Source organism: Lathamus discolor, chromosome Z, assembly GCF_037157495.1.
Source record: "Lathamus discolor isolate bLatDis1 chromosome Z, bLatDis1.hap1, whole genome shotgun sequence".
NCBI lineage: Eukaryota > Metazoa > Chordata > Aves > Psittaciformes > Psittacidae > Lathamus > Lathamus discolor.
Window position 1 is genome coordinate 85,627,091 of NC_088909.1, and position 13,117 is coordinate 85,640,207.

The following is a 13,117-nucleotide window of genomic DNA, read 5'->3' on the forward strand; positions in this document are numbered from 1 at the left end:
AGGGGGCTGCACTAGATGACCTTTGAAGGTCTCTTCCAATCCAAGCTATTCCATGATTCTATGATTTTGTCCCACCTTTTCTACCAGGGAAAGGGGCTGTTCCCAGGCTAAGTTACGATTACTAGCAGAGTCAAGGTGTTGTATCATGAAAGCCACAAAAAGGTCAGACTGGGAATGGATTTTACTGTGTTACATAATGTGATATTAACGAAAAAAACAGTCCTACAATGTGTTAACATGACTCAACCCCATGAAAGAGAGATGACACCCTCCTCATTCGCCCAAGGGTTTGTATCACATTGAAGGTGCTTTTCCCTTCTGAAACGCTGCAGGGATGTTTTGAACCCTGACTGAACTGCTGATTTTAATTTGCTTTGTTAGTCAATCTCATCTCCTGAAGAGATCAGTCTCTGCCAGTGGCCTTAAACGAGGGCATCTGTACTGGGAGGTACAGAGGGGAAGGGGACTTGTAATACCCTGTGAGGAGGCAGCAGCGTTGATTGAGGAGGTGTCCCCCACCCTCCCTCCATTCTCTGTCAGCCAGGATGATGTGCTGGGAGATGAGCTCCCTCCTTCCCCTGGGACTGGTCCACTTTGTGGGTCTATCTTCCCAGGCTCCACCTGAGTCAGTTGTGGAGGCACTGTGAGGTACACCTGGCAGCAGCAGCTGCACCTCTCTGCGTGTGGTTCTAATTCCCATCCCAAACACTTGCCTTCCACAGACATTGGAGCTGTGCAAATGGAAGCATATAAGAATCTGGGGGCTGTGGGCAGCCCTGTGTTTGAGGACACAAGCAGTTATCCCGGGCACTAGGAGGCTTTGTGATGAGGCTGGGCAGGATATCATTGGCTTCATTGGCTCCTGCTGAGTGCAGAACCAAAATGCGAAGTGGAATATGATGCAGAGTAGATGACAGGTTTCCTTAGTGCCCCTGTTACACCCAAGCTCCACATCCACAGCAAGGGGTGAGTTTAACTTTTGCACTAATGTTATACAGAATATTTGTAACACTCAGAGCAAACTCCTGCACAGAAAACGTAAAGCCTGCATAGGTGCCATGTGAGTAAGAAATTGCAACAGACATGGAGGTGGCTCCTATCCTCCCTCTCTCCACCTTGTTGGCTGGAGAAGGGCAGTCCCCACACCTCATCTTTTGGGATGTCCTCCAGCCCCTGGGACCACTTGCTTGTCTGGGACCTCCACCAGCAAATGCTATGCTAGCCCAGACCTCAGCTATTCATGGGCAAGAGTTTAAAGTATGTTGAAATTGCTGTTGGTATGTTTTATTCTGAGTAGATCACCCCATAGATGGTTTATGAGACAGCTGTGTTGATTTAGCAACAGTGTTATTTGTTCTTCACTCATTTTTGGAGTTGAATTTAACCAGATCTTCTGTAACTGGTCGAATTCTCATGCTACCAAGTACTCTCTCTCCTTTACTGGAGACAGGCAAGGACTCAGGATCTGAAGTTGAAGCTGGGTGCCAGAAGGGGAAGCGGGACTCCCCAGCCAGAACTGGGACTGTGTTCTTCAAAGTGCCTCGAAGACGGCAGTGAAGGGGTCTTGCTGTAATTCTAACATCCTTCACCTCGTCAGAAAGTGAACATGTGATAAGAAGCATGAATGAGGCTAGGCTGCTCCACAGCCCCTCCTGGTTCCACAGGATCCTGGTGATCACCAGAGTGCCTCCCCCCATTCTGATTAGCCTCTCAGCCATCCTCTAATGCAAGTTGGAACTAAACCCGCCAGTTTTCCAACAAAACTTGTAATTCCCATAGGACTTCAATGGATTTTTCAGATTCCAAATTCCCTTGGATAATCCTCGGATAAAACTTTCCTAAAAACACAGTTCAAGTCACATACCTAAAGTCTTGGTTCATGCAGTAATTAACCACAGTTCTCAACATCAGTTTTAACAGCCTTTGAATGCAACTTGATGTCAAAGTTCAAAAATAATATGTTCTCCATTTCCTAAGTGTTTTTGTGCTCCTGAAACCCGCACAGATACGGCAAATGCACTGAAATGCCATGCAGATATCGGACAATGTTATAGTTTACATTAAACTATAAGAATAAGAATCACAGCATAATACGGGCAGAGCCACAGGTGTACAGACAGAGCAAGATTTACGTATTTGCTCTTTATTTGACCAACAAGTTTGGTGAAACAGCAAGCAAATGTTCTATCTACAAGCCCTAAAAATGAAATCAAAAGCAGCAAACTTAAAGCTTTGAATTCTGGATCATATTACAAACATATTTCTAAGTTTTGATGAACCAAAATGATAATTTGACAGGGAAGCATAGAGCAGAAGGTGATATTAGCAAGAATCCTGAGATGGGGAAAGGGTAGTTATTGTCTGCAGAGTATTGATGGTTCATCCCAAGTCAGGAAAAAACAAGAATGTACCCTACAGCTAATAGATCTGCTGAATTAATGGTATTTAGTACTCAGCAGAGTTGTGAATGTCCATTCCCAGAGTCATCTTTAAAAGGTTTTTCTCACGTTTCCCTTCAGGATCCGGGCTGGAGCAGAATTAGCTGTTCTGTGGGGAATATGCCCTTGGGAGCCCCAAGGTTTCCTAATTTCTATATGAAAGCCATTATCTGGTGGGGAGAGCTGTCTGGCTTTGCCTGTCCTTGTGCCAAAGTTGCTGGCACAGGACCTGGAAGCCAGCAGGTCCCCTGGCCCTGGGACGATGCTGACCCCAGGCTGCAAGCCTGCCTGGGATGTAGAGTGCTACTCAGGCCTGGCCAGTGGGAAACCTATGGCACAGGTGCTGTGGAGAGATGTGTGTCACAAAGCAGCAGGAGGGAGGAAGGGAGCCCTGCAGGTCCGAAGTGCTCCGGCACGGGAAAGCAGCACAAGAAGAGGGAGGGCTGCTCCTCGTTCCTCTCTTGGAGTAACTGGAACTAAAAACACGGTGTGAGTGCTCTGACTGCATGGGACAGGCTCTCCTCCCCAGAGCTTTTCATCTCCACCAGAGAGATAAAAGACATCTGTCAGTGTGGGGAGTTCAACCGGCTTGAAAATTTGTGGCTGTGATTTGGACCCTCGTCATGCCCACGTACTGTGTCACTGCGGGAGGAATTCAGTTACCATAGGTTACCCTATCAGTACAGGGACCAAGTGCCTCCCCTCTCAACAGCTCTATAAAAAGAGTCTCTCCAAGATACCCCAGCGGCTCCTGCCTGCTGGCGCAGACCAGGGGAAGCTTGGCTGTGGGGAGAGAGGGAAGGCTGCCAGAGGAGGTGCCAGCATGCCGTCTGCATTCCAGTTTCAGTGCCACTTCATTCTCATCTTCCTGGCAGCCTCCAAGGGGGAGACCAGATACCTAGAGGTGAGCAATGGGGCACTTTGCTGCGCTTTTAACTGCTGTCTTCTAACTTGTACTCCCAGGTTTCAAGCACTGTGCTTTTTCTTCTCTTGCCTCCTATTCCCACTCCTCCTTAAACATACACCTGGGTAACATTTAATGCAACAGTCCCATACCATCCCCTTGTCCCCCCAGTTTCTTTATCCCTTTTCCCAAACTTGTATTTTTACTGAGGATTTGAGATTTTCTGGGCTCACCTCCTAGGTGCTAGGTTTGCTCCCCTCTACTTCAGCTTGGCAGATTTCTGACGGAGCTCTTCCACAGCTGCACTGCTTCTGGAGGAGGGATTTAAACTGCTAGTGCCTGTTCTTGAGAGGTGCAGGGAGGGGGCTGCATTTCACTTTGTCCCAGACTCTTCCTGCCTTCTTTCCTTCACCAGGTGAGGGATGCTGGTGAAGATGAACCCTTCCTACTCCTCAGTGAAGATCTGAAGAGAGAGCTCTCTGCAGGGCAGGTCTACCGGCGGTCGCTCCGTGAGTTTCTTTGGTACTCTGGTGGGGTTGGAGAGTCCTGGGGGGACTCAAGGCACAAGGCACAAGGAGGGAAATGGGGCTATCTGGGAGTGACAGAGCTGCAGGCACTCTCTGCAAGGTGGGAGAGAAGAATAACGAAGTGTTAAAGTGTCGGGAAAACTGTGGTTGCGGCAGAGCGATTGAAATGAGGCTCTGAGAAGAGGCTGGGGCTCAGAGCTGAGGGTCCCCAGTAATGGGAGGATGGGGATTGGCCACCCGTGTCCCTGGGAATTATCACATATCCAGGGCAGGTGGAGAAGCTGTGATTAGAGGGAAATCTGAAGGAACGGGGTCTTTGTGCACATGTGCACATACAGTTTTCTGCTCAGAAATGCATTGACTTGTCATCTCCCCCTGCACTCCCCCTCGCATGCTTGTGCTCACACTTGAGAGCATCCTCTGATGCTCAGCAGGTTCCTAATTGCTTCAGCTGGGTCTCCCTCTCCTCACCACTAGCCAGGTCTCAGTATGTGGGTCTCTCCCCACCATCCCTTTCCCTGTGCCACGGGTGCTGGCATTGAGTCTCCCTCCCCAGCAGGATGAGGCAGCAGCCCCGTGTCTGTGTTTCTGCAGGGTGCATTGACATGCTGAGTATAGAGGGGCAGTTCACCTTCACCGCAGACCAACCGCAGCTGCACTGTGCAACCTTCTTCATCGGGGAGCCCGAGGAGCTCATCATGATCGACTACGACCTTGTAAACATCGACTGCAAAGGGGGCGATTTCCTGAAGGTAAGAGGCTGGCAAGTTCTGCTGCGCGTCGCCTTCCCGACATGTCAGACATTCGCTACGTGTGGAAGGAGCAGGCGAACGCGTGTGTGCATGAGTGTGTGTGTGTTTCTGTGTGTAGAACAGGCTCTCACAAAGCAGCTGTCTCCGGGACAGCTGTTTCTCCTGCCTAAGGCACTTTGGGTATGTCTCCCACATTACCACCCCGTAAAGCATAATCAGATGCAGGCTGAGGATCCCTCTCCAAACCTCAGCACTGGCCCTCCCGAACTTTTCCAAGAGCACCTCTGCTGAGTGCTGGTACCTGGGGGACTGACTGAAGTTTGGTCAGTATGAGCCAACCCCGTCAGCCACATGAAGAGAGTTTTCTCAGTGCACACAAGCCCTCCAGATAATGATGCAGCTTTCTGAATGGCTGTTATTGCTCCAGGATCTCTGCTTGCAGGTCACTTAACATCAGCTTATTAATGAGTGGATCACTGCAGGCTTTCTTTCAAATGGCCCCACTAGAGGTTTCCAGGGTGTTTGTCCTGAACAGAAGGAGGTTTATGACTCAGAGCCATTTATATTCCCGTATCAAAGAAACTTCACCAGTGCATTTTGTTGGCAGGCAAAGCACTGACCAAATCTGAACTCAGGTCAGGATTGCAGAGAAGGCTGCTCCCCGCACCTTGCACTCTGCTTTTTACACTGTGGTGGCTGTGCATAGCACAGACTCTATCCCACCCAGTGGCAAATTAAGCTCTGGGAGGTGGAAGGCTCCCCCTTCAGCCCTTTCCTTGTGTCCCTCTCTTGGAGAGATGCTGTCCCCCTGCTTGCTTTCCTCACGGGTAATCCTGTCTCTTCCAGTGTTGTTACAGGGAGGCTGATTTCAGCTTGGTTTGGGTCCAAGGATTTTGTACCTAGACTTACAGTCACTTATGGAGGATAAAAAAATCTTTGAGGCTTTATAAAGGTTTCCCTCCTTTGATCATGGGGTCCCAGTTTCTGCATTAAACCATTGTATTTATACAGGCAGTTTTTCCCTTGTGTAATTTGAGCACCCACGTCTCATTACTTCAGAAAATTTATAGTTCTAGCAAATCCAGAGACTGATCCTGCATTTTGTCATGAGGAATTCCTACACAAACATTAAGATTACTCACTGAAGCAATTGTAGAATCTAGTCATTGGATTTTCCAGGTACTGACTGGACCATAGAAGGAATTACTGGATGAGAGCTGCTAGGAGGGAATCAAAACAGGCAACTGTGCAGCTATGCTAAAATCTAATACATATTTCTAGTTCTGACACATTTTCCTGAAGACAAAGAGGGCAAATCATTGCTGTTTTTGTTGTGAAGGAGAGATTTGTAGAGGTTGCTGCTTAGGGTCCAGCCAAGTAGGCAGCATTTGTCCTGCTTTTTAGTGATCAGGATGAGCTGAGAGAAACAGGAGAGAGCTATATCTCTGCCAATAATTCCTCAGTAAAGCTGTGTTGTAGTCCAATACCTCTGGAAGGCATCCAGGTCTTTAATGACAAGCTGCAGAACATGAATGGTAGAAAATTTCAGGCCAGATCAATGGACTTACTGCCCCGAGTTTGAGGGAGTGACTTATGTTTCACATGGCTTCCAAATTAAGCTGGGAAAGAACTTCTCTTAGTAACATAGAAATTGAAATAGTAAGGAATAATAATGATAATAATAAAGATGCAAATGTGATGATGCTGTAGCAAAAAAGCTGCTTCTCTCAGATGTAGCCACCAGCATTGTCACCTGAAGGAGACAAAGAAAATTAAAACTAAAATTTATATGTACGTACTTCCTAGATGTGTATTGACGCTTGAATAGCTGTTAAATAGTAGGAACTTAACAAATACAAAGAATTTTCATTTTTAATTGGTGGCTTCAAACAGGCAATCTGGTGTCAAAATAAAAAACTGCCTGTAATATTTCATTTTTCTCTGCTAACAGAGCGATAAGCAAAAGCCTTGTTTTCAATTACTGAACACCTGTAGGTATTTGATGGCTGGATACTCAAAGGAGAGAAATTTCCCAGTTCCTTGGACCATCCTCTCCCTACTTCTGAAAGATACACAGACTTTTGTGAAAGTGGCAATATTCAGAAGAGCATCAGGTCATCGCAGAACGTGGCAATGATCTTCTTCAGGATTCACCAGCCGGGCAATGGATTTACCATCACAGTAAAGAAAAACACCAACCTCTTTCGTAAGTCTGTATTTTACACCATCTAACGGGCTTGAGTTTGGGGCAGGAAGCAAAATTAATGTGTCGATTTGCACTGAATTCTCTTGCTGGCATTATCTGCCCTCACACGGCTCCAGTAGTGGCAATGGAGCCATGCACACCTGCAAGCCTGAGGATTTGACCCAGGCTCATCATGTCTCAAGGTAAAAAGACAGTGAAGTGTAAGAGATAGCTTGGACAGGGCTTCAGAATTCAGGGCAGAAGGCTCTTTTTTACGAAGATCTTTTCCAATCTAGCATGTTATGTTCCAGCACACTTGGCTAGAACAAATAGTATTAATTTAGAAAGTTTAATCTCAGCAATTCTTAAATCTGGGTGAACAATGAGGTAAAATACTTGAAAACAGTTGACAGCAAAACCACTATATTGAATGTTGTGTGATTGTTATGAGTGATACATGATTCCAAGAATCTATGCACAAGTTTTTTCCTTAAGCCTGTGAGCTCACAAGGCACAAATAATGGTCACTTGCATCATTTTTCTGAGAGGGGACAGGCCATTTAACAATTGTTGTTCAGGCCAGTCTGGTTTATCCACTTCACCATACAAAGGATGAAGATGATGGCCTGTCTGTCCCGTTCTCATTCCAAGTTGTTCAGACACAAGCCTGCAAGCTGGGTCCCCACACTGGTGGGGCTTCCATGCCCATAGATGTGATTACTGTGTGCAGTTGCTGGAGGTGGCTTGTGTCCATCACCAGCCTGCTGAAGCAGCTTCAGGCCTCCAGATAAGCGTGGAGGTCCCTTGCATTGCACACACAGATGATAAGCTACTCCCTCACCTGAACTATTAAGCTTGAACTCTAAGACAAAATCAGCGTGTATCCACTCTAGTTTCAACGGGACTTTTTGCAGGGTAAGGAACTCCACTTAAGAGCAGCAGAATAGGACTTAGGGGCTTGCTGGCAATACCAGGCAACAACCACTCAAAGCTAAACAAAAGGCCTGCACTTGTGTTTAGCCTCTTTCAAACTGGAAAACAATATGAGCCCCCGACATATGGATTTGAGGTGTGAGGTCTCCCACTGACTGCTTTACCCTCGAATTCTGCCAGACCTCATGCTACACAGTAAGCAATAGACAGGGAATTTTTAGGGAACAAATGCTACGCAAGAATGCCAGAAATGCCACATGCATATTTTCCAGCATTTGGTTGTCACTCCCAGTAATTAAATCATCTATTCTTTGTTAGTAGTGAAAGTACGTAATTTTGCTACAGGCAGTAGTCACTGCACAAGTAATTCTTATACCTTCTCCTGTGCTGCAGCTTGCAATGTCATCTCTCAGACTCCCTCGGGAAGGTTTACCATGGTCATTCCTCATCAGCACAGGAACTGCAGCTTCTCCATAATATACCCAGTGGTGATAAAAATATCTGATCTCATGCTGGGGCATTTAAATGGCCTCTTTTTGAAGGTGAGTTGCTTATTTCCTAAGAAATTACTACCATGTGCAGTTTTCCTCATCACGGGAGAGAGAAGAGTATTGAAGCGGGAATAGCCTGTGGCATGGATGTTAAGGCATGTACAGTCTGGGCCCCATGTACACATGCTGGGGGCTCTGGTTTACCCCCAAAGATGAGAGCTGGTTATGTCTCTGTTGCTATTGTCTTTGTAATGTTGCAGAGGCAATCAAATTATGCAAAGTGCCATTAATGCATGTAAAGATTGTTGCCATAACAAAGGGTAAGAATTTCTTTAGAAAGAAAGCAGTTCTTTCTGTCTGTGTTTAAACTAATGAAAGCAGCAACTATGCTGAACAGAGAAAGAAGGCATGCGATAGTTAGTGAGGTATTAGCATAGACAAAATACGAAGGTGCTCACAGCTGATTCCTTACTCAGCATGCTGGGCATCCTCTGCTTCATTAGCATGGGGCTGAGGTTTGGCCACAGCATTTGGTTCTTGGTGATGATCAGCAGGAGAGGACAAGAGCTGTTGGTGGTCCCCTGTGCCTGCGAGGTCTAAGAAGGTGCAAATTCCAAAATACCCAGAAGGACAGGAGCAAGAAAGTTTGTTTTCTGAGCCACTGAGACTGGCAGACCAGGTCATTCATGGGGGACTGCCAGCATCTGAGCAAACCAGGCTTTGAGAGATGAGCAAATGAGTCAACTTACTCAGCAGTGGGCAGAAAAGGGACAACAGCAGAAGACATAAAGAAATCAAGCACTTAAATAGCACCTTATGGGTGACAGCCCAAAGGTATACAAGATGTCTGCGCAAAATGTTTTTGGCACACATCATTAATTTTCAGGAAAAGAATGCTTGTGAGTCTAATATACAGAGAGCTATTGTTATTATACAAAACTACTCTTTTAGTTAATTCCTACTTTAATTAAGCTCTGCCAAAAGCAGCACTTATTGTTTAGGAATATGTATGGCATAGCGGAACTTAAGTTCCTGCATGCCAGCTGAGTGCACACATGCATCCCACGCCTATATTAATTTGATTAGATGTCTAAGAATCCAGAACCAGACTGCTTATCTGCACGAAAAGAAATTGAATCAACACTTTGACTACTTGTCGGGAATTTTCACAGCCTACTTAAGTGTTTCTTCAGAATCCCTTAGAAAGTTAATTGACTAATGTCAAATTGGAGTAGTATTGTTCAGGATAAAACCAGCCTGATTTTGTACAGGTTTGAACATGGAGAACTTCTAAAACCTACTGGTGGCTGCAGTCATGTCTAGAGAACTGCTACATTTTGAAGACAAATTATAAATAACTGTTAATCTCTGCCTTTTCAGAAACCATCAGCAGGCTGTGCGGGAGTGGGAGATTTTGTAGAGCTTCTAGGAGGAGCTGGCTTAGACCCGTCCAAGATGTTTCCACTTGCTGATCTCTGTCACTCTTTTCATGGGTCTGGTAAGAGCTCTTTGTTCCACTTACCTCCATGTGATAAAATAATTAGCCAGGAAGAGTCATGCAGAGGCCCTCCAAACCTGGATTTCCTGCCAGACTGGTAAACTTTACATCTAGCAGAACATGAAAGGTAAAGCTATTTGAGCCTGTGCCTGGGCTGCATTACACAGCACACACACAAACACCTTCATTTGCCCCTGCACTAACTATAACAAAGTTATACTCATTTTAAAAATGCTTGCCAGTAATACATAGGATTGTTAGAGTGTCAACAGAGAGATGAGCCTGGAAATTCATAACAAATGGAGGCAGAATGGTTCCATTTCCAGCTAAGGATTTTTTTCTCAGTTACTCGGTGTTTCCAAAGCCTCATTCCCTGCTGCAGGAGTAACACATACCCCTGAAGCCTCAGAGCTCCCACTCTCTGCTTTGAACCCTGGAGGATCTCTGTTCCTGTTTCACTGTCATGCCACGTCAGTGACCTATTTTTCCCCCTAAAAATGAGAATTCCCAGTTTCCCTAAAATTCAGTTCAGCAGAGTACCAAGTGTTGCAGTGATACGACAGACAAGCCCTGGTGGCGCATGTGTTGTACCTCCGAAGTACGAACAGGAACATTGAGAAGCAGCATATCCACAGGGCTGGAGAACAGGCATGTGCCTGGCACTTCACACATGCGGTATCCCTTTGCCTTTCATCACATCACAACTTCATTTTCCAGGCACTGTTCAAAGCTTTAACTGGTGCTGAGTGAATACCGAGGTGTGTGATGAGATATAAATGTGCTTTCCTGATGGTGAGGAGGAAGGAAAATCTCATCTCAACAGCCCCTGCTCTCCCAGTGACCCACCAGATTTCTCCTCCAGTGAGGAAGATGCTCCGAGTTCCCCAAATGAAAGAGGCTTTGCCAAACCCCATCTCAAATGGCTTATCTAAAGCAGTAGCTATTGACAGACTCAATTTCCTGCAGAGTGAGTCCATATGCTGGCCACTGACATTTGAGTTTGTCTTGGAGGGACTCTCACATGCCTTTGCTACTGTGAAGAACCTCCTTAAACACAAAACCACCTATTCCTCTAACAGGAAGCATTCCAATATTGTTCATTTTTTTGGTATGTTTAGGATATGGCAACATTTCCCTTACCCGTTGCTCCTTGTATCTAACAGTAGCACACCTTATCTTCCTGAGACACCTGCATCATGTCCACCTATGCATATCTAAAACTGTAGGTGGATAGGAAGTGAGTGGTATTTGCATGAGTAAAGTTTACAACACTTGATTAAATACTTGATTAAATACAGTAAAACTAACAAATACAAAAGCAGGTATTTAGTCAGCAACACCACCACTGGCTGGTCTCACACACAAATTTGCTCTGCTTTCAAAATTGTATGTATCAGTACTTTGTAGTTCTCAATGCTATAGCATTATCTTTTATCTTTTATCTTTTATCCCTCTCCTTCATATGAGTGTATCTTTATATCTCCTCAATATCTCTTTTCCCTAATTAGCACAAATGAAAATTGGCTGCGACAATACCGTGCTGAGAATGGTCTCCAGTGGCAAACATATCAACCGTGTGACGTTTGAGTACCAACAAATCAACCTGCAGGAAACAGAAAACAGAAAGGAGAACAGCATTGAGGAATTCTGCTTTCCTAGTATCTGAAAAACCAGGCCACATTTTCACATAGCTAATGAAAATAAGGTTCTGGTGAATTAAAAAATATGTATTTTTCCTTTAACCAGCTGGTAGTATCAAGCCTTTCTACAGTACAATCATATTTCTTTTTTTCATACAGATCAGTCATTCCCATGAGCAAGCAAGAAAAAGCAACTGATATATTAATCTTTGTTACTATCATGGTATTTTTTCTGCAGTATTTAAGCTCATTTACCATGCCCAAAATCAATAGCAGGAACAGAAGGCTATGTTTCCCAAATAAATATTATTAGGAAAACAGAAAAGTACCCTCTGCATATCTAGTCTAAGGACATATGAAACCCACAATAAGTATGAACTTCATGCAGCAACTTTATCCTTTTCTATCAGGTATAAACAAAAGAATTAGATGGTGGAATACACTTCCAGTTTTGTAAGAGGAAACCCAGCATTAGTGTGTGTAAAAACTACTGGTTTGTTTATGACTACAAATGTACTATTTATTTCTAATGACATGTTTTTAATAAAAATTTATAGCATGGAAACTTCCTTACATAAATTCAATTGTAATTAAACTCATGTAAAGAGTTGGCAAAACGTTATCATGTTGTATTTTTCTGAAGAGCTCTTCCAGCATTCTGGTTAAACTTCCCAAGTCTTGTGCAATTTTCTGGAAATGATGATTTTGAGCATATGTTACTGTAAAACTGTGGACTATTAAAGTAACACTATGGGCAGAAGTTTATTATGCCGATCTTGTGTACACCTTCAAGTGGAGTACATTCCAGCTGTACATTTACTGACACCTTCCCTGGGGAATAATTTTGGTCAGGTGTCCTGCTGACCTGTGGAAGCACAGATATAAATGTACAGATTCTTATTTTACAGACCTTTAGTGACCCAGAAGAGGAGTGTAAGCCTGGAGAGCTCTAGGAAGCACAGTGCAGCAAAGGACCAGGGCTGTGTCCTAGCTTGGAGGGAGATGCATGGACTGGCTCCTGTGTTTTCTGGGAGTACTACCTGGGAATAGTGAGACCAAATTGTTCCTCCTCTGATGTTCAATTAACAGTCAACACTGATTAATCCATCTGCATGCTGGATATCTTCAGCACTGGTTTGTGGTTCTTAATCTCAGTCAGTCATGAAAAATCAAGTGTCTTGAGTGGTCAGCAGCATTGAAGTTATCCCTCCTGACTGAAAACTGCAAGATGCCTCAGTCTCTCCCTTTGTAGGGTTTTGGGAACCTAGTTTTGGTGACTGACCCATGAACAGAGTGACAGGACAAGGGGTAACGGGTTAAAACTTAAACAGGGGAAGTTTAAATTGGATATAAGGAGGAAATTCTTTCCTGTTAGGGTGGTGAGACACTGGAATGGGTTGCCCAGGGAAGTTGTGAGTGCTCCATCCCTGGCGGTGTTCAAGGCCAGGTTGGATGAAGTGGGATGGTTTAGTGTGAGGTGTCCCTGTCCATGGCAGGGGGGTTGGAACTAGATGATCTTGAGGTCCTTTCCAACCCTAACTATTCTATGATTCTATGATTCTATGATCATGGTCAGACTCAGGCAAGTGGGTCGACCCTGCCAGGCTGTTCCAAAAGACAAAGCTGCTGCTGGCTACCACGAGGCATGGAGCCTGGCTCTGGGCTCTGATCCAGCCCCATGCAACCTGCCATGGGCTTCCTGGGCCCCCAGTGTGGTGCTGGCAGCACTGGTATGGTCACCCAGCGCCT

The 13,117-nt window shown here is 45.1% G+C and overlaps 1 protein-coding gene across 1 annotated transcript; it reads left to right on the plus strand.

Moving 5' to 3' along the window:
• The first annotated feature begins 3,159 nt into the window (after positions 1-3,159).
• On the plus strand, positions 3,160-12,128 carry CRHBP (corticotropin releasing hormone binding protein). The gene is made up of 7 exons (XM_065661777.1): positions 3,160-3,342; positions 3,758-3,851; positions 4,464-4,621; positions 6,617-6,827; positions 8,133-8,281; positions 9,611-9,728; positions 11,237-12,128. Exons 1-7 carry the CDS (start codon positions 3,262-3,264, stop codon positions 11,392-11,394), a joined length of 969 nt encoding a protein of 322 aa, XP_065517849.1. The 5' UTR covers positions 3,160-3,261; the 3' UTR covers positions 11,395-12,128.
• Positions 12,129-13,117: the final 989 nt, after the last annotated feature.

Bases quoted from the DNA above. Each gene is read 5' to 3' on its own strand.
- CRHBP (XM_065661777.1), top strand. From the start codon at position 3,262: ATGCCGTCTGCATTCCAGTTTCAGTGCCACTTCATTCTCATCTTCCTG. The intron at 6,828-8,132 runs GTAAGTCTGTAT...CCTGTGCTGCAG, and splicing joins GAAAAACACCAACCTCTTTC to CTTGCAATGTCATCTCTCAG. The intron at 8,282-9,610 runs GTGAGTTGCTTA...CTGCCTTTTCAG, and splicing joins TAAATGGCCTCTTTTTGAAG to AAACCATCAGCAGGCTGTGC.